This window comes from Miniopterus natalensis, chromosome 11, assembly GCF_054644295.1.
Source record: "Miniopterus natalensis isolate mMinNat1 chromosome 11, mMinNat1.hap1, whole genome shotgun sequence".
Taxonomy (NCBI): domain Eukaryota; kingdom Metazoa; phylum Chordata; class Mammalia; order Chiroptera; family Miniopteridae; genus Miniopterus; species Miniopterus natalensis.
In genome coordinates, this window is record NC_142091.1 from 37,603,143 (window position 1) to 37,630,310 (window position 27,168).

General features: G+C 37.6%; 1 protein-coding gene across 1 annotated transcript in view; it reads right to left on the reverse strand.

Moving 5' to 3' along the window:
* Positions 1–27,168, reverse strand: part of UVRAG (UV radiation resistance associated) — a 242,541-nt gene that overhangs the window by 175,581 nt on the left and 39,792 nt on the right. Inside the window, exons 5-6 of the mRNA XM_087821652.1 lie at positions 24,228–24,302; positions 4,677–4,762 (exon numbers count right to left, since the gene is read on the reverse strand). Coding sequence (XP_087677778.1) covers positions 4,677–4,762; positions 24,228–24,302 — 161 coding nt within the window. The remainder of the gene's footprint in view (positions 1–4,676; positions 4,763–24,227; positions 24,303–27,168) is intronic.

Consider the following 27,168-nt stretch of genomic DNA (forward strand, 5'->3'; position numbering starts at 1 on the left):
TTCTTACCACAGAGGGTTGTAGTGAAAATTAAGAGAGTTAATTAATGTAAAGTGCTTAGAATAATTCCTGGCACAAAGTAAGTAATAAATAACTACTATTAATTGCATGAAAGAAAAAACTGGTCCTAGGGAGATTAGTTAGGAGGTCAGGAAAGAGTCCAGGAAAGCAGAGGTGAGGACAAAGTGTGGTGTTCACCGGGGTGCCTGAAATGCTGGTGATACCTCTAGGAAAACCAGGGGAAAGAAAAGGGAGAGGAGAAGTAAGCCAGTGAGTGGGCCTTGCCCCATGCGGGCTGAGGTTCCCGCTCAACATGGAATTATATGTCTAAGGGTCCCTGGAAAAAAACAGATCAGAAATCCAAAAACGAGGTAGGAACTAGAGATACAGCTCTGAGAGTTATCAACAGGTGGGAGCTGGCTGAAGCCGTGGTAATGGAAGAGGGAACTCGGCGAAGTAATGCAAGGGAATCCTCGGACCCTCAGGAACTAGCTTCCAGGGCCACAACAGAACCCTCGGGAACGCCAACAAAACAGAACGGGTGGTAACCCAGAGAGGAGAAATATAACCATATGAAATAATAGTGGCCTTTAAGAAGTTTCCAATGTCATTACGGAGAAGACATATACATGTTCAGCAATTTTTATCATGACTGTTTAGGATTAATAAAAGTAATTATTTATGCACAACCCAAGGGCACGGACAATGGTGGGGAGAGGCTCTGACTGGGGAGGGGGAAGGAATGGGGTGGAATGGGTCAGTGGAGAGAAAAAGGGACATCTGTAATATTTTAAACAAAAATAACATTTAAAAAAAAAAGTAATTATTAACCAATAAACTTATATGCATACATGCATAGCCCATGGACAGGCAATAGTGCGGGGAAGGCCTGGGGAGGTGGCAGGAGTGGGGTGGAGGGAGTCAATGGGCGGGATGGGGGGGGAACATATGTAATACTTTCAACAATAAAGATAAATTTAAAAATAAAAGCCCCAGAAAAGAAAAAAATAAGTAATTATAAAAGCAGAGGTGGTAGGCATTAGAAGGGCAAGAAAGGAAACTTGTGCCGAATGCTGGAAAAACTTGTGACATAAAAAGAACACTGGCATAAAGGAGAAAGGTAATTCCAAGATGGGGGAAGTAAAGGGGAAACAGAAAACTAGTATTTATTAAATGTCTACTATATGTCAGCAACTGCAGTATGATCTTTCTAGTGTTTTACCTTATTTAATTCTTATAATATTCCTCCTGAGACAAATATTATCCCCATTTTACAAGACTAGTTTGTGGCATACCAAAGGAACTTGCCCAAAGTCTTGCATTCAGTTATGGGCATATGGCAGTTTTACAACTGGAATCTCATCGGGGGGGCCATGATTTCCATACGATACTTCCACTTATTAAACTGGCTAACGCAGGACAAGTCAAAAGGGGAATGGAAAAAAATAAAAGCTATACTAGAAGAAAACCAGAATTATTCTTACTTATCTCACTACAATAGAGCTACCTTTTTGAGGATGTGTGAAAGAAAAAAAAAATGAGTATTTTAAACATCAAAAATAATTTCTCAATCTCAGAGAACAGGTAGGATTACAGATACCTCCTTGCTATCAGTCTCATCTCTCAGGTCTATTCCCCACTGTTACCATGTTAGAATTTTAAATTGTACACCTGACCATAGCATTCCTTCTCTCCTTATAATCATTCAATAACTCCCTACCTACACCAACAGGAGAAAAAAAAAAAATCAACAGACCCAAAAGAAAAAAGCTACCTAATAAACCTGGAAACCCCTTACCCTAGAAGGAATAGAAAAAAGTTAACTCCTAAAAATAAATGCTCACTTGTAATTTATAATCCTATTTTTCTCACCTCAAAACTGTAAAATAAATTTCAAATGCCAGTTAAAGAGCAACATCGACACCCTGTGGTGAAGATCAAGTGGCTCGTAATTAAATGTCAGTTTATATGAAAACTAACCCTTAATCCAGGAATTTCCAAGGGTTAAAGCAGCAAAAATTTAATTACCATCATATACACTGAAGGTGCATTTAGAAAGAGCTTCTATTACTTTGACAACTAAACTTAGCCTAAATTCTTAACTATTGGTGGAAAAAAACTAAATAAAACCCCAGGTCATTGTTTTCCTTAAAAATGGTACAATATAACCACCTGAAGGAGCTTTAATGCCCTGGTCTTAGGTGCTTCAAAATCCCTACCTTAGTGAACATTTCCTATTTTCCTAAGACATTCACACATAATAACACAGTGAAAGTTGTTAACTAGAATATACTCTCATAAAACAGAATCCGGAGACCTGGATTCTAATCCTAACTCCAAAAGGCACTGAGAATTTTGTGGAATCAAAAGTGATATTAAAAAATTCTGACTGTGTGTTTTCACATAAAATTACAGATCAAGAAGTAACAATTTCACAAGCCAAGAAGCATCAGGAAAAGAAAAGATATGCTTTTTAAATTATTCTCATACAGGAACAATGTTGCCTGAGTTAAAGAGGGGAAACTATGAACAAAACTGATGGGCACAAAGTTATTTTCCAGAAAGCACTTTATATGTGTCAGTAAAAACTGTGGTAAAAGAAGTGCTTTTGATTAAACAGAGAATTGATGGTTACTCTTTAATAATGTCTGAGAGAATTTGCAGAGAAAGTTGCATCTCACTCATTAACTTGGACAAGTACAATTTGAACTTTCTAGTTTCAGAGTAACTCTCTGGGTTCTGGTAATTTGGTTGACAAATACACACTTGATCTGGTTCAGAAAAGTCTATCTGTGTTACCAGCTGTAAATGATTTACACAATGGTGAAGAGAAGGCCACTTAGTTAATAAGGCAATTCAAATTGTTGACACACCTGAGGAATCTGGAAGACACCCTGGAAATGAAACCCCCGAGAGACATATCACTGCAAGATCAATGTTGAATAACTGAGCAACTACCAACGTTCACCTCATACCCACCAACCTAGAAAGGTAAGTGGGACTGCGAGAAGGGCCTAAAAGCATGCTTGTCAGAACACCTTCAGACCAGCCTCCAGCCCGGCTTTCTTGCGGTGTGCCCTCGGATACACACATCATTTAACACCTCTTCACTTCAGCTTCTGCGCTGGTGTGTGAACACAAAAAGTTTCTAAGAGAATGAGGTCATAAATGGGAAAATGCCTGTAAATTACACAAATTTTTAACTTCACTGCTTCCACCTTTTAGAAGAACCGTAGAGGTTGAATGAGTTGGGGCAACCTGGACACCTAAGTCAGGGTCGGGTGCCGCTCGGCCTCCCGAGACCCGCCGCCTTCCCGCGCTCGCCCTCCGCGTCGTGGCAGCTGCCGATGCTGCGCGAGCCGCCGCGCTTGGCTCCTCCGATGCCGCCTTTCCCGGCGCCTCTTCTGCCCCGACTGATCCCTTTCCCTTATATCTACTGATTTCTCTAATAAGGCCAAAACTCTCAAACCTGGAAAATGTCTTTAAAATAATATCTATACTTTCATTTTACTGAGGAAAAGAGGACAAGAAATATTAGAGGCTTACTCACATTTCAAACTATTCCTGTACATTCTTTCCAATTCTTAAAACTTAACGTAGTCCCGAAATGAATAGGCTCGAAAATATTAGTTCTGTATTTTGCCACCTCCTGCTTTCCTTACCATCTGATTACTAAATCCTCTTACATAGCCTAAGAAGTCAAAGTGAAAGCACCTCTCTGATAAGAATCAAAAGTCATCAAATATGTGTGGTTACTTTAGTTGAAATCATTCTCTTAAGAGCAATTTATACGGTCCATGTGATCAAACTCTCTATCATCACGTATAATAAAATTCAAGATTTGCAAAGGAAAGGCCTATTTCATAATGTTTATAAAACAAATAATCATCCAATGGGACAAGAGTCCAATAATCCTTCTGGACTCTTCCTCTAGCAGATATATAAAGGATGTCTAATGGTCTGAAATTTATGATGTGTTATGTAAACATTAGAAAACTACTTCCAAAATCAAATTTCAATGAACCATCTGTCTGCGAAGGGTGCACATAGGTTGAGTGTCACTGTTAACTTTATTTTGAATTGCATTTATTTTGGTAACCTGCCTCCTAGGAAAATGTCCTAGATGATCTACCACACTGAAAATTAAAACCAAATTTTAAAATCTTTCAAAATTAAGCCCAGACATTATAAAAATACAGAGCTCGGCAGTTAAGCCTCTGAGCATGAGATTCGTGCAAAGCTCCTTTGCACTGCCAAACGTGATTCTTTTAAAAAATGAACAGCAGGTCAGAACTCTAAGCCATGTCTGGGGCTATTGGAGGGCCCTTCCAGTAATGCTGGAGTTGTTAAAATTCTGATAAGTCTAAATTTTGTGCCTCTGCTTGCTGCTCTTTATAGTGCAGAAGACTAGAAACAGCTCATGTCCCTGTTTTAAGATCACTGGTTTCTAATCATTCTCTCCCACTGTCCAAAGAAAGGAAATGACTTTCCAAAGACTTTGTGAAAGAGATAAACTTAAATCACTGTAGCTACAAAATTTATGAAGCTCTCACTAAAAAATGCCAAGCCTGAAAAATAGCTTGTTAAGCTCCCATACATTTCCTCACACTGAAATGTCACAGACTCAAATGAGGAAGATTCTTTAGAAAACGCAGGAGGATGCTAAGAAGTTTCTTACCGCAGCAAAGAGAAGACATCGTAAGAATTGCGAACACAGTTCTGATCCACGTGAAGAAGAATATTCTTCTGAGCACTTGAATAACCCTAAAAGATATTAATTAACAAATTAATCAAAGTGAAACAATAAAATATGTGCACAATTAATGTTTTGTCTTTTTAAAATTATAATTTATAATTTATGTCACAAATTCAGTAAATTCAAATTGTTAAGAGGTTCAAAAAAATACAACTTCCACATAACTAAAGTTTAACATTTTAGGCAAGCGAACTCAAAATAAATTTTCTCTACTATTTCCCCACAGAAACAATGTTTCAAATTTTGTAGTGAACTTCCCAGAGAAGCCCCAGAAGTCTTTTTAACATAACTGCCTGAAGGAGAGTATTAACAGTAATATTTCAAGTACGCCTAGCCATCCATCACATGTAATGTTTTTATGGGGGGGAAGGCATTCCAAGTTCCAATTAGGAATATCAGAAACAAACATTCCCACTTAGTGGTACAAAGATGGTGGGAGCCAGGATGGTTTCTAGAAAGAACACAGCACAATCCATAAGAATAATAGAACAGGTATCTGTCATTTAAGATAGACAAAGTAAATAGCAGTTAAGAAAAAAGGACTCTGGACCCAAACCGCCTGATTACGGTGTAAGCCCTAATACACCCGCTCTGTAGTCTTGAGCAAGGTATCTACGCATGCTTAGTTTAACCTTGGTTTCATCTGTACTGTGGAGTGATAGTGTTATCTGCCTCACAAGTGGTTGTGGGAATTAAGAGTTAATATTTGAAAAGTAAAAGGTACATAGTAAGCACTATATAAATGTTTGTTATAATGCTATTATAAGCGTTTTTTAAAATTATGTTGCTACAGACATTAAAATGTTATTAACCCATGTTACCTCAAAAAAAGGTGATTAGGAGACTATTATGTATAACTTTATGCTATCAAATTTGACAACTTAGATGAATTAGACAAACTACTTCAAAAAATACAACATGCCAAAACTGATAATGAAACAATATCTGAATAACCCTGTATCTTTTTTAAGGGAATAATTTTAAAAGCTGCCCACACAAAAAAGTTTAGATCCAGATGGTTTCACTGATGAATTCTACTAAGCATTAAGAAATAACATCAATTAACACAAACTCATTCATAAAATAGAGAAGGGAATAATTTTCAACTCGTAAGACTAGCATTATACACTCTCTTTCTCACATACACCACACGTACACACACAATTACAGACAAATATCCCTTATGAACACAGACACAAAAATCCTTGACAAAATATTAACAAATTAAACCAGCAATATATTATAAGAATAAAACAATAACACATCACTATTGACTTAATTTATTCTAAAAATGTAAGGGTGGTTTAGCATTTAAAAAGCAATCAATTATGCCCCGCCGGGCGTGGCTCAGCGGTTGAGCGTCGACCTAGGATCCAGGCGATAGAGGTTCGATTCCTGGTCAGGGAACATGCCCGGCTTGCGGGCTCGATCCCCAGTTGGGGGCGAGCAGGAGGCAGCCGATCAATGACTCTCATCACTGATGTTTCTATCTCTCCCTCTCCTTTCCTCTCTCTGAAATCAATAAAGATATATTTTAAATAAATAAATAAATAAAATATAAAATAAAATAAATAAAATAAAATAAAAATCAATTAGATAAACATATGAAACAATCATTACAAATCTATCTTGATGGTCACACAATTATAAAGATGTAACTTGTGACAATAGTAACACAAAAGGGAACAGAGTTTTACAGAAGAAAAATTTTACATAATATTAAAACTAAATTGTTATTAATTTGAACTAGATTGTTATAAATTAATGTTAATTGTAATCTCCAGAGCAACCACTAAAAAAATAACTAAAAGATGCATTGTAAAATAAATGAGAAAAGAACCAAAATGTTACATGAGAAAATAGATAACACCAAAAAAGGCAGTAATGGAGGAAATAAGGAACAAAAATGATGTAAGAAAACAAATAGAAAAATGGCAGAACTTCCCTATCTGTAATCACATTAAGGTAAGTGGATTAAACACTCCAATGAAAAGGCAGAGGGTGGCAGAATAGATTTTTTTAAGCAATCCACTATAAGCTGTCTACAAGGGATGCACTTTAGAACCAAAAATACAAATAAGTTGAAAATGAAAGAATGGAAAGATATTCAGTGTAAGTAGTAACCAAAAGAAAGCTGGAGTAGCTATACTAATATCAGACAAATAGGCTTTAAGATAAAAAAAAAGTTACAAGACACAAAGAAGGACATTATATAATGAAAAAAGGGTCAAGAACATATAACTGATTATAAACATATATGCACCTAACAACATATAACAAAGTATAGGGGTGGGCAAAAGTAGGTTTACAGTTGTTCACATGGGAAAAATAGAATAATTAATAAATAGTAACACAAAAATAAACTCTGTTTTATGTTCTCACAACTATAAACCTACTTTTGCCCATCCCTGTATATAAAGCAAAAACTGTCAAAACCAAAGTGGGAAATATTTGAAAACATAAAAATCCACTTTCAACAGTGGGTAGTTCAACCATACAAAAGGTAAACAAGAAAATAGAAGGCATGAGCAATACTATAAATCAACTAGATCCAAGAGACATATATGGAATGTTCTACCCAACAACAGCCATATACACATTCTTCTCAAGTGCAAATAGAACATTATTCAGGATAAACTATCTTTTCAGCCACAACACAAGTTTCAATAAATCTTTAAAAATTGAAATTGTAGAACGTATCTTCTCTGACCACAGTGGAATGAAAGCTGTTATTTTCTTCAATAACAGAAGAAAATTTGGAAAATCTGCAAACTGCAAAGTAAACAACACAGTATTAAACAACCAGTGGGTCAAAAAACAAATCACAAGGTAAACTATTAAGTACTTTCAGATGAATAAAAATGAAAGCACAACATATCAAAACATATGAGATGCTGTATAAAAGTGCTCTGAGTAAAATTTATAGCTGCAAACATCTACATTTTTCAAAAGGTTTAGGGGGGCTCAAATCAATAACCAAACCTTCCACCTTAAGGAACTAGAAAAATAAAATAAACCCTAAACAAGAAAAAAGGTAATAATAAAAATTAGAGCAGAGATCCATGAAATAGAGAATATAAAAACCACAGAGAAAATCAACAAAACCGGAAGTTCTTCGAAAAGATCAACAGAACTGACAAACCTTAAGCTAGACTGACCAAGAAAAGAGAAGTCTCAAATCACTAAAATCAGGAGTGAAAATGGGAACATTATCACCAACCTTACAGAAATAAAAAGTATTACACAAGAACACTATGAACAACTATGTGCCAACAAATCAGATAACCTAGATAATGGAAACGCCTCAAAATGCAAAAATGACTCAAGAAGAAACAGAAAATCTGGAAAGACCTATAAATTGTCTAGAGTTTAGCTAAGCTACTCCATGGTATTGCTGCCTTGGCATCCATTTCACTTGGACAAACCACCTACAAGGACCTTAAACTGACACTATCCCCCTCAGGGAAGTGAAGGCCCTAGATGGCAGCTCACTGAGTCAGAAGCAAATGTAAGCTCCTGATCTGACTGTTGTGATTAAACAGTCGCCACTGCTACTAGCACCTGTATGCCTTATGCGCCCCCTGGATAAAAATCCCCATGGAGACTACCAAAACCCTACTCTTTTCGTTTGAACTGACCAACCCAGCCCTAGCCCAGGAAGCCCAAAGCACTCCACCCACAGATCCTAATAAAGGCATGTGCCACGGTGCTGCCTCTGTCTCCTGCCTTGACTTTCCCATGTGGCTCTTTGAGACATGTCCTGTAATTAGGACCTATGAGTAATAAACTTCTCTATTGCAGTTTCTCTTGTGGTCTACTGTTGAACCATGGATCTCCATCTGTCACTCTATCCTCCACCTAACAAATGTTAATTTAACAAAGTCATAACACAAGTAAAAAGGTTGAATCAGTAATCATAAAATTCCCTGCAAAGAAAAGCCCAGAACCACATGATTTGACTGGTGAATTCTACCAATCACTTTTAAAAAATAGTAACACCAATCTTTCTCAAAGTCTGCCCAAAAATGGAAGAGGGAGAAACACTTCATTCATTTTATAAGGCCAGTTCTCCCTGATACCAAAGCCAAACAATAATACCACAAGAAAATTACAGACCAATATCCCTTATGTATACAGATACAAAACTCTTCAACAAAATACAAGCAAAGTTAACCCAGCAGAATATTAAAAAGGCTTATGCCATTGGTCCAGCAATTCTATTTCTGGGTATAAATCCAAAAGAATTATAAGACCCAAAGAAATATTTTTTACACCCATGTTCATAGAGCATTATTTACAACAGTCAAGCTGTAGAAGCAACCCAAGTGCCCATCAACAGATGAACTGATAAACAAAATATGTATATTCATACAATGGAATATTATTTAGCCTTACAAAGGAAGGAAATTCTGACATGTGCTAAAATATGAATGACTCTTAAGGACATTATGTTAAGTAAAAGAAGCCAGTGACAAAAGAACAGATACTATATGATTTCACTTATATAAGGTACTTAGTGTAGTCAAATTCATAGAAACAGTAGAAGACTGAGAGCCAGGGGCTTGGGGAAAGGGAAGATGGGGACTTAGTGCTTAATGGGTAGAGAGTTTCAGTTTTACAAGGTGAAAAGAGCTCTGGAGATGGATGGTGGTGATGGTTGCCCAACAATGTGAACATACTTAATGTCTCTAAACTGTACACTTAAAATGGTTAAGATGATAAGTATTATATTCTGTATATTTTACCACAATTAAAAATAATTTTTTCAAAAGGATTATATGCCAGGAACAAGTGGGATTTATCCAAGGTATGTAAGAGTGGTTCAATAAATGAATATCAATCAATGTAATACACCAATTGGAGAACTCATGCTGACCAATTTCAAAACTTACTACAAAGTAACAGTAATTAAAAGTGTGGTACTAGCATAAGGATAGACATATGGATAAGTGGAATAGAGCTGAAAATCCATAAATTAACTCATACGCTTATATTCAATTGATTTTTGACAAAGGTGCCAAGACTAATCCATGGGGAAAGAATAGTGTTTTCAGCAAATGATGCTAAAACAACCATATAGCCACATGCAAAAGAATGAAGTTGGGTCCATCCCTAACACTATGTACAAAAATTACCCCAAAAATGGATCAAAGGCTAATTGTAAGAGCTAAAAACATAAAAGTATTAGAAGAAAGCACAGGGGTACATCCATATAACCTGGGATTTACCAGTAGATTCTTAGATATAACACCAAAAGTATGAACAACCAAAGAAATAATAAACATCAAAATTTAAAACTTTTTGTGTAAAGAACACTATTAAAAAGTACCCACAAAATGGGAGAAAATATTTGCAAATCATATATCTGATAAAGGTCTAATATAGAGAATACATAAAGAACTCTGACAACTCAACAATAACAAGACAAACAACCCAATTAAAAAATGGGCAAAGGACTTAGAGACATTTTTCCACAAAAGTTACACAAATAGCCAACAAGCACATGCAAAGATGTTCAACATCATTAGGGAAACGCAAAGCAAAACCACAATGAGAGCCTTGGCCTGTATAGCTCAGGGGGTTGAGCATCGTCCATGCACCAAGAGGTGTGTTCAATCCCCAGTCAAGGCCACACAGCAGGGTTGCAGGGTTGATCCCCAGCAGGGGGTGTGCAGGAGGCAGCCAATTGATGTTTCGACCTCATCTATGGTTCTCTCTTTCCCTCTTCCTTCCTCTCTCTAAAAAATCAATAAAAAACATTTTTTTTAAAAAACTACAATGAGATACTACTTAACACCCACTAGGATGGGTGGGTGGGTGGGTGGATGGATGGATGGATGGATGGATGGATGGATGGAAAGATAAATGATGATAGACAAACAGATGATGATAGACAAACAGATGACAGATGATAGATAGATGATAGATGATGATAGATAGATAGATAGATAGATAGATAGATAGATAGATAGATAGATAGATAGATAGATAGATATAAATAGATGACAGAATTTTTAAAATTAGAAGAAAACAGAAAATAACTATTGGCAAGGATGTAGAGAAATTAGAATCCTCATACATTGCTGCTGGGAATGTAAAATGCCCAGCCTCTGCGGAAAAGAAGTTTGGCAATTCCTCAAAAAGTTAAACAGAATTACCATATGACCCAGCAACTCCAGTCCTAGGTATATGCCCAAAAGAATTGAAAACAGGTACTTAAAACAAATATTTGTATACAAATGCTCATAGCTGCACTATTCACGACAGCCAAAAGAGAGAAACAACCAAATGTTCATCAATGGATATGGGTAAACAAAATACGGCATATTCCTACAATGGGGTATTACTCAGTCATAAAAAGGAAAGAAGTACTGACACGTTACACATGGATGCACCTCAAAAACATTCTGCTAAGTGAAAGCACCCAAACACAGAAGGTTACATAGTGCATCACTCCAATTATATGAAATACTCAAAATAAGTAAATCCACAGAGACAGGAGCAGGCGGATGTTTGCCAGGAGGGTGGAGAGGGCAAATGGAAAATGAATGCTTAGTGGATATGGGATTTTCTTTTAGGGTGATGAAAACATTATGCAACTTGATAGAGGCCGTGGCCATACAACATTATGAACATACCAATGTACAACTAAAAATGTACACTTTAAAATGGTTAATTTTATGTTATGTGAATTTCATCTCAATAAAAAAAAAGAGAGAGAGATGTTTATGAAATAACCCACATACCACGAGGGCAGGTGAGGAGAAAGAGAACAGAAACAAGAGACAGTCCTGTAAACTAATTACAAAATCCAAAATAATAAAGACACTAGAAGTAGATTTAAGATTCTCAGGAGAAAGGATTAATGACATTCCACTTAACTTTTCTTATTTTATGCAAAAGCTGTCAAATATTTTTTCGTATTAAAAACTCATTCACACCCACTAACACACAACTAAAAGCAACACATTATAGCAGGGAAAGAGCATTGAAATGAAAGGTTTTCACCCACTCTGCCTGTTGTGGAAATGAGGAAAATCATTTAACTCATAAGGCCTCAGTTTCTTTAATTATAAAATAAGATGAGACTACTACTAACAAAAACAATAATTAAAAAATAACAGCAACAGGCACACGAAAAACATTTATGAGCACTTACAGTATGCCAGGTAATGTTGTTTTCCATGTTCATTTTAATACTTAAACATTAAAATGTTAAAAGTTAACATATTTAATAGTCACTCAACCTGTGAAACAGATACTATTATTAGCCCCACTTTAAAGGTGAGGAAACTGAGCCACAGCGAGGATTAAGGAAAGAGCCACGCAGTCTGGCTCCATAGCGCATGTTCTTAATGACCATGCCACACTTGATCTCTAAGCCCTTTCCCAGTTCTAAAATTCTGGGTCCATGTACATTTAAGGCAACTTAAGGACATTATTAAACCCTTCTGCTTCAACCACCACTTAGCAATTATCATTCTTGAAATACATTAAGAGCCTTGTTCTCAATGACATCTAACTTCACCAGATGTGCAATCCCGACAGACCTCTGATGAAGGAGTATAATGGAAAGAAACGGCTCATTTGTATCTGGTTATCTGTGTGAGATACTGCCAAGTGCCAAAGAGCCCAGAGGAGATTTACATGTCACTCAAAATTCTTCTGAAGCCAGGCCTACCCATTCTTTTTCAAAGGAGGCCTGGGTGAGTACCTATTAAACTGTTCAAGGAAACAGATATTTTCAAATATCCAATGAGCAGGAGCAATTCTAGGCAGATGATCAGATGTTTTTCTAGATCAGCAGTCAACAAACCTTCCCAGTCAATGGCCAGATAGTAAATATTTCAGGTTTTGCAAGACACAAGTCATCTCTGTCACATATTCTTCATTTTTTCCTTCAAGTGTAAAGACCATCCTTAGCCTGCTGGCCGTACAAAAACATGTGGACTGTAGTTTGCTTACCCCTGTAGATCACTGGATGAGTCGCCTTTTAAAATGTTTTACTGTACATTTTAGCTGCCATAAGAGTCCTAAGGCTGCCCTTAACTTTATGAAAACTATAAAAGTTGTGCTGAAGTAATCCAGTTGACAGGAGAGCCGAATATAAAGTAAGCAGTATTATACACATACTTATTCAGTTCGGTGTTTACTAAACACCTAGTAAATAGATGGTGTCACAGGCAATTGCTACCTTCTAAAAGTATTCAACCCGGTTAAGTTTCCAAGTGAAGTAAAAAAGGCAAAGTTACCAAAAGAAAGGTTAAAAACAAAAGCTACAAGAGTTCTGATGTGGTAAAGATTCCACCTAGTAGAAGCAGGAACACCAAAGATCGCAACCAGTGGCAGTACTTGGAATAGATTAAGAAATACCAAAAAACCAAGGGGCAGTGACAAAAAGTCCCACACAGACTGAACACCTTTGGCCGAAGCATGGCAATGGGAAAACACAACCTGCATTAGGAGAAAATTAAACAGTGGTCCAATTTGTTCAACTCCAGTGAAATGGAAATTACTTGGAATCCTGAAGAGGGAAACGGTGGGACACACAGCTGAATAATTCAGTTGAGAGGACAAGGGCACAGAAAGCCTTGGGTGTCATGCTGAAAAGCCAAGACAACCTTTGATCAATAAGGACTCAGAAAAGGTTTCTGACAGTGTCGAGTAATAATCAGACCTCCATTTAAGGAAAGTTACTCTGGTGATAACAAATATGATAGGCTGGAGGAGGCAGAATGTCCAAATACCAGTTAGGAGGCTTTCTAAAAATCCACTTACTACAGGTAATGAGAGCTCAAACTATAAAAAAAAAGAGGGGGGTAAAAATAAAAGCAGAGAGAGAACCAAAACGCCACAGACTGAATGATGGCGAGGAGGAAATCGGGAGATTTGTACATATCAGAGATTTGTACATATCTAGCAGACACGAGAAGTTACTCTACTCCCTCCGAACTCGCATGGGCCTTGGGAAGACGGACCAGGCAGCGCTGAATATGCTGTGGGTACAAAGAGACTGGAGCCCACAGGCCCGCCGCCGGGCTCAGCTTGGGCTATGGCAATGGAGGTGGAAAAGCAGCCATGGATATAAGTTATTTCAAAGGACTCAAAAGATTCTGGTGACTGAATCAAGTGAATAAAAGAAATCAATCAAACCTAACGACAAGATTTGAGGCCTGGATGAATGGGAAAATAGTTAATAAAGATGTGGAAAATTGGAAGGGAAAGCAAACCTGGAAAGAAAAATAAAGGGCTCCATTTAAAGCATAATAATTTACAACTGACAGGTGTCTATGCAGAAACAGTTGAGACTACTTAAAAAAAGAGAACTAGAATTTTGAGTAACAAGCTGCACAACTGATGACAACCAAGTAGTATATCCCAGCAGAATTTTTAATGATCTGCTGGTACAGAAGCTTCATTCACTCATTCGTCAAACAGTTATTAAGTTATTACTCTGTGCCAGGCACAGCACTAAGCACTAGGGATAAACTGGTGATGAAGAGAGACCCTGTCCCTCCCCTTACACAGTTACATTCTAATAAGAAAGAGAGATAAGCAAATGGGCAGTCAGAATATAACAGAATAAGGACCGGTCAGGAGGAAAATGAAATGCAAGGTGCTATGGAGGACAAAAGGTGTATCCTAACTGGATTTAGGGGGTAGTCACAGAAAACCATTCTATGGAAACGCGGTCTAAGCTAAAACTGAGATGGGTAAATCTTAGCATAAGAAAGTGTTATGGGTGGGGAACTTAGAAATCAGGAACCAGATCACAGCAAGACCTTATAAGCCATTCATTAATTACTCTGAAGTAATCTGAATAAAGAAGGGAGATGACCAGCATTTTAGCACGATAAATCTGGCTATAAAGTCAAGAACCAGGAAAGAAGTAGATATTTAACAGGCACCATCAGTAGTGATTCAAAAATGTGATTTAGAAAAAGGGGCAGGGGTCCAGGATGACTCCCTGTTCTCACTTGAGAAAGTAGATGGATAGCAGGACCATTCACTGAACTAAGGAACACAACAGAAGGAGGGGGTGTCTTTTTTATGAAACGTGGAAGGGAACTGAGTTCAGTTTGGGACCTATAGAGTGTTGGGACTCTGAAACATCCAAGCGATCTGACACAATTCTGTATATACAGAAATACACACTGGAGATGTAGACTTAGGGGGAATCTGAATCATCCAGAAACAACATGTTAGCGAGAAGACAAAAAGGCCCAAGCGAAGCCTAAGGACAGGAATTTAAGGGTTCCACCGAAAGCTTTCCTTAGCAGGCTTATCAGTGTTCCATACATTATTCCTAAGCTAGAAGTAAGCTTTGCAGATAGGCCTTCTTCTACGTAAGTAGAAAAAGAAATTGTGATGGGCAAGAAAGAAAAAAAGGAACGGCTTGTACTACTACTTAAACACATTTTCAGATGCAATGCAGATACTTTTTTAAAATATAGTATTTATTTGTACAACTACTCCTAAAATAGCTACCTGATGAATCAACAGTCTGTGTTCCTATGTGTATATGTTTATTTGGACACTGATATACTTTTAAGTGTTAGCCAAGTTAAAACTGAGAAAAATTGTGCAAGTATCTCTGTCAAGCGCCTTCAAGCCTTGCACACCCTTTGCCTCTGAACTCTGACGAAGCCCAGATGCTGAGCTGTTAAGGAGGGGAGGCAAGACCTCTTCTCAGACACTGAACTGGAGCTAAAAATGTATATTCCCCTAGATGTGGTCTAAGGTTTGAGACAACAGAGAATGTTTTCCTCTCCCTCAAAACAGTGAGAAGCAAGGAGAAATAAGAAGAGTGTTATTAAGCAAAGGTTTACAGACCCTGAAACTAACATCAACTATTTTCATTTTTTAACTCATATTAACAGAGATAAATAGATTCTTGTTCGTACTTCAGTGTTTCAAACGACCCTCAAAAAATAATCACGCCCGGCCGGGTGTGGCTCAGCGGTTGAGTGTCGACCTGGGATCCAGGCGATCCGGGTTCGGTTCCTGGTCGGGGCACATGCCCGGGTTGTGGGCTCGATCAATGACTCTCTCATCATTGATGTTTCTATCTTTCTCTCCCTCTCCTTTCCTCTCTCTGAAATCAATAAAGATATATATATTTTTTTAAAAATAATAATAATCACAATCATAGTCACACACTACAAGTATGAAGTAGACTGATGGTCTTCAATGCTCCTCCCTGGGATGAGGACTAAAAGTGCCCTGCTAAAGTAGCCATACCTTAAGTGAAAAGCATATTTTAGAATAGAGATGGTAACCATGGGATCCTAGTAGACCTCAGTCACTCATGGAAAAATTATTTACTAAGTAAAGTCTACTTATTAACTAAATCCTGGGACTGCACAAGTGAGTAAGACCACCTTAGTCCTACAAAAGCTTACACCCTGACAGGAAGAAAGATGAACACGTGAATGACCACAACTATGAGAGAGGACAGAAGTGATTGAGAAGAGAGGGCAATAGTGACATCATGTTAACTAGCATTAGTGGAGAGACTTTTAAATGAAAGAAAAGGATTCCCAGCTTTGTAGAACAGTTTAAACTAAAACTATGAGGGGGTAGTCAAGAATTCCCTCACCACAAATCTAAGAAAGAATGGTAAAAACGAGTTTTTGAAATTTTAAACAAAAAAATGTAAACTCTCTGAAACCCCTAGTGAGGACAAGTCAAGCTGTTCCTGTTTCCTTTTCAAGAATCGCATGCATCTGTATGAAGAACATGCTCGCCTTTGAACTCTCCAGTGTCAACTTCTGAAAAGCTCTAACACTGTGCTGAGAAGACAAGAGCCTCCAAACTCGTAACAGGAAACGTGGCATCTTCCCAGATTGTTCTCTGGCTTCAATGAAGAGAGAGAATGGGGACCACACTGCAGCAGTGGGATTTATAAATATGAATTACAGGATAAGATGATTTTCCAAACATCTGTCAGATGTTAATTTGGTCCAAGAGAAAAAAGGAAAAAAAAGACTGAGAGAGAAGCCAAATACAGTGACTAATGCATGGAACTTATGTGGACTTCAGTGGGTTGATGGCCTCATGGGCAATGCATGCCCACTCTACAATAATAAATACCCAAAGTCAGTGCAATTTATACCATTCAAAGCACTTTCCCATGTACTCTCTCATTTTATTCTCACAATGCACAGAGTGGGTATTTCTGATTAAATGTAAAGATAGAGACTTGGTCCTGTGACGTACCATATGAATTAGGAAGAAATGTAGAGATGCCACGCAGCATAGTGGTTAAGAGAAAAGGTCTTTGAATAAGTCAGACTTAGGTTTGAATCATGGATCTGCTACCTCACTAGCAATATAATCTTGGGTCAGTAGTTTAATATTCTCTTTAAGTTACTTAACCTATAAAATGACAATATAACTACCTTGTGGAGTTGTCACACAGATTAAATAAAAGCACGTGAAGTAGCTGGTATGGCATCTGATATACAGGAGGCACTCAGCAAATGAAAACTAGCAATAGCAGTTTCCAAAAGCCCTATACCTACCTGGTGTAATACTGTAATTAGGATATCACGCAAGCTCAAATAATTCAGAAACAAAGTTTTACCCTGGACTTAAACTGAGCTCATAATTACCTAGATGTTTTATAACAAAGCAGGCAGCTATTAGAAACTGCCCCTGAGGATTTGTCTAGTCTTTGTTTCTGGAATTTGGTAATAGGAGAGAGGGGGCTATGAGGAAAACTGAATAGGATATGTGTAGGAAAGAGCTATTTTTATGATTTTCCAACTTTTGCTTATGACCTGTACAGAAATTATACCATAGCTCTTTCTCTGTTGTTAAAACATAGGCTGCTTGGGACACTTAATCCCTACTTCTGAATGTTCTGCTTGTGTACTTTGTGGAACGTGATTTGGAAACAAGTTAGCATCCATTAATTTGACTAGCAAGAGGAAATAGCCACTTTTTTTAATTTCACAGTTCCATAAAGTTAACTAAATGGAAATGTCTTAACTTTTCTAGGTCTCAGCATCTTATCCTGAAAATAAAATAGTAATACCTGAATCGCTATAAGTTAAAGAAGATATCTCATGTAATCACAATCAAGTTAAATGACAGAAGAAACCTCAAAAAGAAATTAAATGATGAAAATCACATATCCCCCACTTTTACATAGGCAACATGGTATAATGAAGACAGTGCATATCTAGAAATAGATGTGCTCTGACCTGGGTTCTGCACTAACTCATCCTGGGATCTTGGCCATTCATGTATTCCCCAAATACTTGGGGTATACCTATTAGAAGCCTGCTACTAATACTACTAAAACCGCTAACAACAGACGCTCTCCCTTCCTCACAGGGTGCTGGAAGGATGGAATGAAATAATTTGTAGGCAAATTCTTAATGGTAAAATAGTTATGAAAGTATGTAATGACTTTATTGTTATATATTTTATATATATATGATATTATTAGAGCTATGTCTAAGTTGTCCTCTACAGCATAAAACTAACTTGCCATGTCAGGTTCAAGAGGTCATGAGGCTCCCTGAGCCTCAGTTTCTTCATCCATAAAAGAAGGGTGCTGAGCTGGATAACTCTAGTATTCCCTCCAGCATTTATCAGCTAAGTAGGATATTCTTACTTTTGAGACGAGGAACCTAAAACTAAGAGAGGTTAAGTGATCTGCTCAAGGAACACAATCAGTACCAGAACAAAACTGGGACTCAGGTTTCCGACTTTTGTTCAAAAGTATCATGCCTTGAAAAATAAAAAATAAGAAATGTTCATTTGTTACAGGCTCTCAGACCATGAAACTTGCTGTTGTCCCTAAACCTTCTATCTCAGCTTGACTATGTACTTGAGATAATCAAGTTACACGGCTGCCGGCTGTGAGGCTGTTCTTTCAATCTCCTAACTTTCACTCCCCAAAGATTTGATCCTTTGTACTTGGATTCGCCCCCATTAACATGAGAAAGCACTGCCATCTACTGGACTCTGAAGACACTGCTGCTATGGTTTTTAGTCAGAAAAGAACTCTTATCAACCTAATGCTTTTTGTACTTTGTAAATAACCCAATAGTTAAGAGTTACGATGACAGTATGCGTCACATGAAAATAAAACTCCAAAAGTTTGGGCTGTAGGTAAAGTAGGGTAGGAGAGAAGAACAGCATCTCCTCAATATTTTTAATCTCAAAATTATTTCTATGATAGTCTTAAATACAGCAAGCATTCACCTGCATTCATTAACAAATTCTTATTGAGCACCCACTCCAGGCCAGGCACTGTGGAAGGGACACAATGTTGACAGAATGATAGCATTAGAAATGTAATCCCTCCCTCTTATCAAAAGGTTTAGAGCCTAGTGAGCAGTTCCCATTTATTATTGAACTCATTCATGTGCCAGGCTTAAAATATACATTACCATCTTTAATCCTCAAAAACAACTTATGATGAGGTAGAAATTATCTCCAATCGCAGATAAGGACACAGACACAGACACGACTCAATTTGTCCAAGGTCTCTCTCACAGGTAGGCAGCAGTAGTGCCTGAAATTAAACTCACATCAATCTGACTCCAAAACCCATATTCTTAACCACTAGGTGTGCATTTGCCCAGGCAGCTGTCAGCATCCTCCTAAAAAGAGTAGCTGCCAAAAGGAAATTCAGGCAAAGATACTCTTACATCTCTATATAAAAGGCAAAACTCCTGAACTCAGATCTGAAAGTGTTCAAGCTTAGTGGATAAAAAGCTGGTCCAACAGCCTCTCATTCCGCCCTGTCCCCCCAGTCACCATCCTAGCAGTTAAATACACATAGAAAACATCTCAACTGGCCACCTAGCCTACTCCCCAACCACCATCCACCCCAACTTCAAGTGACAACAGTGTTCTTCTTACAGCTCTCAAATATTTAAAAGAACACTAATTCCTACATGCTCTTCAAATTATTTAAGGTCTGCTATAATTACCTGCATTATCTGCAAGACCCAAATAACTGATATCAAAACATTTTTCAAACTAAACCTATTTGCAAACTAGTGCTCTATGGAATACATGCACTTTTATCTCCTCAACTAAAAGAATAAATGTCTGTGAATGTGTCTAATACACAGTACCTGTCAGGTTATATATTTCTTTACTTACTTATATTTATATATTGGTCTCTGCTCCCAGTTCCTGGCACAGAACTCCTAGAACCCTTGTAATTCCCCTAAGTGATAGCCTAAAAAGCATCTTTTGTCCTAATATTTGGCCTCCCGACATAGGGCTCCTGAAATCCTTGTAAATTTCCTGGGTGAAAGGAGTGTCTTTTGTTCCAATGAGGCAACAATGAGTAGGCCCCTAGATGAGGGCTGGTCACCTGAAAGACTAAGCCATGATCAGAAGCTTGGAATTTTCAGCCCCGACCCCCATCGTCTTGAGAAGGAAGGATTGAAAGTGGAGTTAACGATTGATCATGCCTACGTAATGAAGCCTCCATAATAGCCCAGAAATACAGAGTTCAAGTTGGCCAACACATACACACTGGGATGGTGACATACCCCAGCTCCACAGGAACAGAAGTTTCTACAGTAGGGGCCGTCCCAGACCTCGCCCTATGCATCTATTCTACCTGGCTGTTCATCTGTATCCTATATATCAAATCCTTTAATAAACTGATAAATGTAAGTAAGTGTTTCCATGTGTTCTGTGAGCCACTCTAGCAAATTAATCAAACCCAAGGAGGAGTCACTGGAACAGAAGCATAGGTGATAACCTGAGATTGCAACTGGCATCCGAAGTGAGAGCAGATAGGGGCAGTCTTGTGGAACAGAGCTCTTAACCTGTGGCATCTGACACTACCTCCAGGTAGATGGTGTTAGAATTGAGTTAAATTGTCAGACACCTGGCTGGTGTCACAGAGAATGACTTGCTGGTGCAGGGAAAAGCCTCCACACATTTGGTGACCAGAAAAGTCAGAAATGCAGTGGGAGTAGTAATGGAGACACAGAGGGAAGAAACACAGTAGGGAAGAACTGGGCTTTTCCCCACAACAGGAGGGAAAGACTGTGTTGCTTTTCCCTTTCAGTACCTAGTTTAATAATGGGCACATAGTAGGTACTTAACATTTATTGACAGAAAAAAATCAGGAATCATTTTTACAACTAAAAATAGATTTTCATCATCATATATTTAATTATCTCTTTGCACCTGTTAAATGTTTAAGAGTTCCACATTTGTATACCAAATAAATAAAATTTTACTACATAAAATTAACAAGAAGATATTACTCCCTAATAATGCTGGCAGAGGTTACTGAACAAACGATTCTAACCCACACTGTATGTTTTAGCCAAAGATTTTCAAATGTGTTAATTTCCAAACACACTCCTAGTAGTGAGACTGAACTTCTTGTCCACTGAAGTTGAGACATTTACTAGATTCCTAAAAACTCAACAGTTTTTTTTTATCAAATGAATAAAGCCTTTCTGGAAAACAGATTTTAAAAGAGGCAAAAGTTCTGAGCAAATAAATAATTTCAGCTTTTAGACCCATAGTGACTGACAGCACTTTAAGTAATATGAATAGAGGGAGGATTAACAGCCACATAATCATCAGAAGGGATGATAAAAGTTTCTGGTTACAGGTAATGTAAAAAAACAAGAGTGCTGAAGAACTAGTCAACAAAAGCTGCATCGCTACTTTAAAAGTTGCTTTAAAACACGCTTCCTTATTGCTTCACAAGTGTAACTCTTCCTCTTCTGTTTAGAACACGCATCCTTAAAACGCAGCCCTGTTCTCAGAGCCTTGTTGCTTCAGTATTTTTAAATCCTTCATGAAATATTTCAAACACAGACATATCCATTTGCGACAACTGTGACTATAAATGTATCTGGACTTATTTCTACCACTGTACTCCATGTTCCCGTTTATCGTTTTGCTTTCTTTTGATTTCCTTTTCTGTCTACTACCAACTTGACAAAGTTTTCTACTCTGTATTTTTCTTCCTCTGCTAATTAAAAATCTGTATTCTGTTTCCAGCCATTCGTAGGTATCTTTACATCTTTAACACGCACACTTGACCACAAATGTGTCTAAGCAATTCTAAAGTTGTTTAGTACCTCTACCTTCCTCCCAAATAAATCAGTGGCCCCAGTAAGTCTTAACTCTTCAAACACCCTCCCCACCTTGTGACTGTTGTCTAGAGCAGTGCTTCTCAAACTCTGAGGGCAAGTACCAGCTTCTTTGCCTTCAGTCCCCTGTGAGCTGATGATACTTTTGTAAAATACAATAAAAAGGCACAATAATGTCAAATTGCCATAAAAGTTTTGAAACATTTACTCCCACATTTTATACTTGGCTCATCACAGACTGGTGACAGAAAGTTCTTGGACTAGCTGTGGTCCACAGACTATATTTTGAATAACAGTGGTCTAGTTTGTCTTACCTTAAAATGCATGAACTTACTACGTATTAGTTTTCGTGTGCTTTTAGTTTACAGACAACAGTCCACTGAATTCACCAACATTTCAGATGCTTTTGTGCACTTTGCTGTAACTTGCTGCTACTATCAACATCTTTCCTTTGGAACCGCTTCCCTATCTGCTTATTCAGTATAGTACAGAAAGGGTCTGTGGGTAGTAAACTCTCAATCTTTGTGCACTTAACACTGTTTCTCTGTCACCTTCACTCTTGACTGAAAGTTTACTAGAAGTAGAATTATATATTAATAGCTAACAACTTTGAAGATGTATTTCTTCTGGCATCTATTATTGCTGATAAGAAGTTGGCTGTCACCCTAATTTGTGTAATACTTCCTTTCTCTCCGCTAACTTTTAAGATTTTTCCCTTTTAAAATTATCCTTAAAGGTCTGCAGTTTCTCTGAGATGTCTTGGATGTCTAAGGCTTCTTAGGGAGAGCCCTATCTCAGCTTTTAGTGCTCATTTAGCGTTCGCTTTGCCCAGAGGAGCTCATCCTTCAGCCAACTGTTCCCAAGGCTTCTGCTTCTGCCCATGTCTTTGTGTTTCTACTCCACTTCTGTTTCAAAGATGTTTATTATCTTGCTTTTTGTTTCTTTGTTTTAGCAAGGTAGGTCTTCTTTAAATTTCTCTGATTTCAACAATCATTGCTTTTTGTTTGGTGTAGCAGAGGGTCTCAAAAGTGTGTACTTATAATGCTATCTTGACTAGAAACCCTGCTTTCTTAAAAGAGAAAAAATAAATGCTTTTTAAGGTTCTGCATCTATGTCAGGTATTCATTCAAAAGCTGGTGCAAGCGCAAGATAAGCAGGACTTATAAATTTACAGAACTCATTAACTGAAGGACTACAGAATAAAATGTACCACTATGACAATCATATATTCAACAGACATTTATTGACCATTTGGTCTTGAATCCCAGCTCTGCTACTTAGTAGCTGTGTAATCTTGGGAAAGTGACTTAACTTCTCTGTACCAGCTTCCTCTTCTATACAAGGACAACTGTGAGGTGCAGTGGGGTTTTTTAATCCTCACTCGAGGACATGCTTAGAGAGAGGAAGTGGGGGGGGGAGCAATTAGTTGCCTTCCGTACGCTCCTTGACTGGGGATCAAAACCCGAAATCCAGGTACATGCCCTGACTGGGAATCGAACCGGCAACCCTTCAGTGCACGGGATGAAGCTCAACCACCTGAGCCGCTCTGGCTGGGCAACTGTGAGGTTTAAATGAGGTAGAATATGTAAAGCACTTAGCATAGTACCTGGCACATAGGTGCTCACTAAACATTAGCCATTGTTGTTACTGTTAGGGGGAAACACTCTGCACTCCCATGTTTCCACACGAGAGAAAAACTTCCCACTCTACTTCCCAGGAAGGAAGGTCATAAAAAGGACATTTCCAGTTTCTCTGTGTCCTCCACTCGCTCCTCCCCAGTACAGGCAGATAACTTACCTGGCTGTTGAGCTGGGAGCTGACACAGCACAACTGCCTCAGTTCTGCCTGCCCTGCTCCACCCAGCGCAGCCTGTCTAAAGCAGACAGAAATTCTGCTTTGGGCAGGGAGGACCAGTTTGTCCGTGTAAGGGGAAGACAGTAGGTACTCAGTAAATATGGATTCCCTTCCCTTTCCTTTCTCTACTCGTTTTTAGAAAGAGAGATATCACTGACTATAACTTGACTCATAGTTTCTTAGATATATTGAAAGTTGTAAAAGATATCTGAAACATTTAATAAAATTGTACTGATTTTATCAAAATTCACCATTCTTTCTTAATCCCAAAGAATTATATAGAATAAGAAAAGACAGTTCAGATTTTCTTTGAGCAAAATGAAGATAATCTAGATTTAGAAAAGATGAATTGCAGTGGTTACAAAAATAAGGTTTCACTTTAAAGGCTTCATGCTAAGCCACACTAAACAACAAATTTACAATAATACTTAAAACATGATTCTGTTTACACAAGGAGTTCTTCCTTATAAGTCAAGGCATACCTACACTAAACAAAACTCCTACCACTAGGAAAATCTCTTACCTTATGTTCAAATGGAGCACCATAGTAGCCATCATTCAATCCAAAAATTATTTCATTTTGGTTGCGGGCATGAATCTAAGAGAGGAGGGAAACATACTGTTAGTTCCATCCCAGTCAAGTCTGAATATGATCAGGGAATGGCAGTTACACCAGGATGCTTCCGTGCTGAAAGCAGGCTGCCTCCATCTAACAGGCCAGCAGAAAAAGAATCACTATCATGTCCCAGGTAATCGACTGAGGTTTCCTGCTTTAGTCAAAGGCCTTACAAAATCGTCACATGAGATCACATGCACCATCGCTCACACGTATTTTCCACAAACACTTCTTGAGGTTGCTATGGAAAGGCTATTCCAGGGATTCAGAAGCTGATCCATACATTCTCTTATCTCAAAGAAAACACAATACACCTAGTCTAAAAAATATGAAACCATAGGAATAAAACATTAATATTTTCTATTGTCAAAAAGACAGTTTGAAGATAATATCTAATCCCTAAAGTCTTTAAACAAATGTCTGCTTAAGTCATTTTTCAAATGGAATTGATTTGAGTTTTAGGTCAGTATCACCTCAAATTAAACTTCACCTGAACGGTAGAAGATTAAAACTTTAAAATTTAAGAATTAAGATAAAAACTAACTCAAAATAGTATAAAGTATCCAACTGTGAAATATGAAAATAGATTTAGTTACTTGATCAGAAAGAGTTGTGGCAAAAAATTTTTAATTGCTTCTGCAGTAAAGGATTAAGTGAGGGTGCAAGTGGGGAAAGACAAAAAGGATTACCAGAATAAAATATTCAATCTCTTCTTTAGCTAGAGAGAGAGTAGCCAAAGCCAGCAGCAGAAAATTCCTGTGAATGTTTATCTGACTTCAGTATCTCCTACCTCTATTACTAAAGCAAAATTAATCACATGTTCCCTGTGATTACTTAGCTGAATAGAACACCACCAAAAGATGAGCCTGCAATAATAAATTTATAGTAACTATAAATCTATCTCAATAAGTATTTCGTTTTATGAGAAAAGAGAAAATATAAAATCAATTTCAAGATTAAAAGTGGCCTGAAACTTTACAAACATAAAATTTTTATATAAATATATCACTAGGGGAATAAAAGATTACAACTATATGTATCTAAATGTTAACAATGAGCCCTGGCCAGTGAGGCTCAGTTGGATAGAGCATCATGCCATACACCGAAAGGTCACAGGTTCGATTCCTGATCAGGGCACATACCTAGGTTGTGGGTTCGATCCCTAGTCAGGGCACATACAAGAATCAACAAATGAATGTATAAATAAGTGGAACAACAAATTAATCAATCTTTCCCTCTCTTCCCTTTCTCTCTTTCTCTAAAATCAATAAAAAAATTTTTTAAAAAGAAATCTTAGCACCCAGATGACTTCACTAAAGAATTCTATCAAACATTTGTGAAATAAATAACAACTCTACACAAATCCCTCCTAAAAATAGAAGAGTAAACACTTCCCAATCCATTTTATGAGGCGAGCATTACTCTGATACTAAACCTGACAACGAAGACATTCCAAGAAAAGTACAGACCAACATCCCGCATGAACTTAGATTAAAAAAAAGCCTTAATGAAATATTAGCAAATCAAACCCACTCCAAATGAAAGGAAACTCCCTCAACCTGATAAAGTGTCTACAAAATTTATAGCTAATATACTTAATAGTGAAAGACTGAATACTTTTCCCCAAGATCAGCAACAAAACAAGGATGTCCACTCTACACTTATATTAACATTGTACTGAGATATATATATATATATCTTTATTGATTTCAGAGAGAGAAACCCAGGCATGTGCCCTGACCGGGAATCGAACCGCATTCTCCTGGATCCTAGGTTGATGCTCAACCACTGAGCCACGCCTGGCGGGGCTGTACTGAGATCTTAACCAGTAAAATAAGACAAGAAAAAGATATAAACATTAGAAAGGAAGAAAGTAAACCATCTGTGTTCACAGACAACATGACTGACTACATAGAAATATACAAAAGGAATCCATGAAGAAAAAAGAACTTCCAGATCTAATAAATAAATAAAGGTCATAGAATAAAAGATCAATACAGAAATGTTTCTATATAACATCAACAAAAATTGGAAATAGAAATACTTTTTAAAGGAATACCATTTAAAATAGCATCAGTTGGTCCAAAGGTTGTGGGTTATTGTTAAGCTGATTAGCGTAGTCTCCCTCCACACAACCACATTTGACTGACTTTGTGTTTGCCCGGCCGGGCATGGCTTAGCAGTTAAGCCTCGACCTAGGATCCAGGCGATCAGGGTTGCGGGCTCCATCCCCAGTAGGGGGCGTGCAGGAGGCAGCCGATCAATGACTCTCTTCTTTGATGTTTCTCTCTCTCTCTCCCCCTCTCCTTCCCTCTCTCTGAAACCAATAAAGATATATTTAAAATAAAAATTAAAAATAAAATAAAATAGCATCAGTAAACATGGAATCCATAAGCACAAATCCAAAAAAATATGCGCAAGATATGTATGCTGTATGCTACAAGAAAACTGATGAGCGAAATCAAAGATTAAAAATTCAGTATTTTAAGATGTCAATTCTCCCCATTCTTTCTTAGATTCAACAACTATCAAAATCCCAACTAATTTTAAAGGGTCTATGTAAAGGCAGAAGATCTAGAAGAGCCAGAACAACTCTGAACAGAGAACAAAGTTGAAGGATTCAAACTGCCTGGATTCAAGACTATTGACACTTTAATAATCGAGATAATGTGGTGTTGGCATAGGGACAGACATACAGACCAGAGAAGAGTCCAGAAATAGACCCACACAAATGATCTTCAACAACTGACTTTCAACAAAGATGACAAGGCAATTCAATGGAGAAATAATAGCCTTTACAACAAAGAATACAAGAACAAATGTTCATCCACCTGCAAAACACTGAACC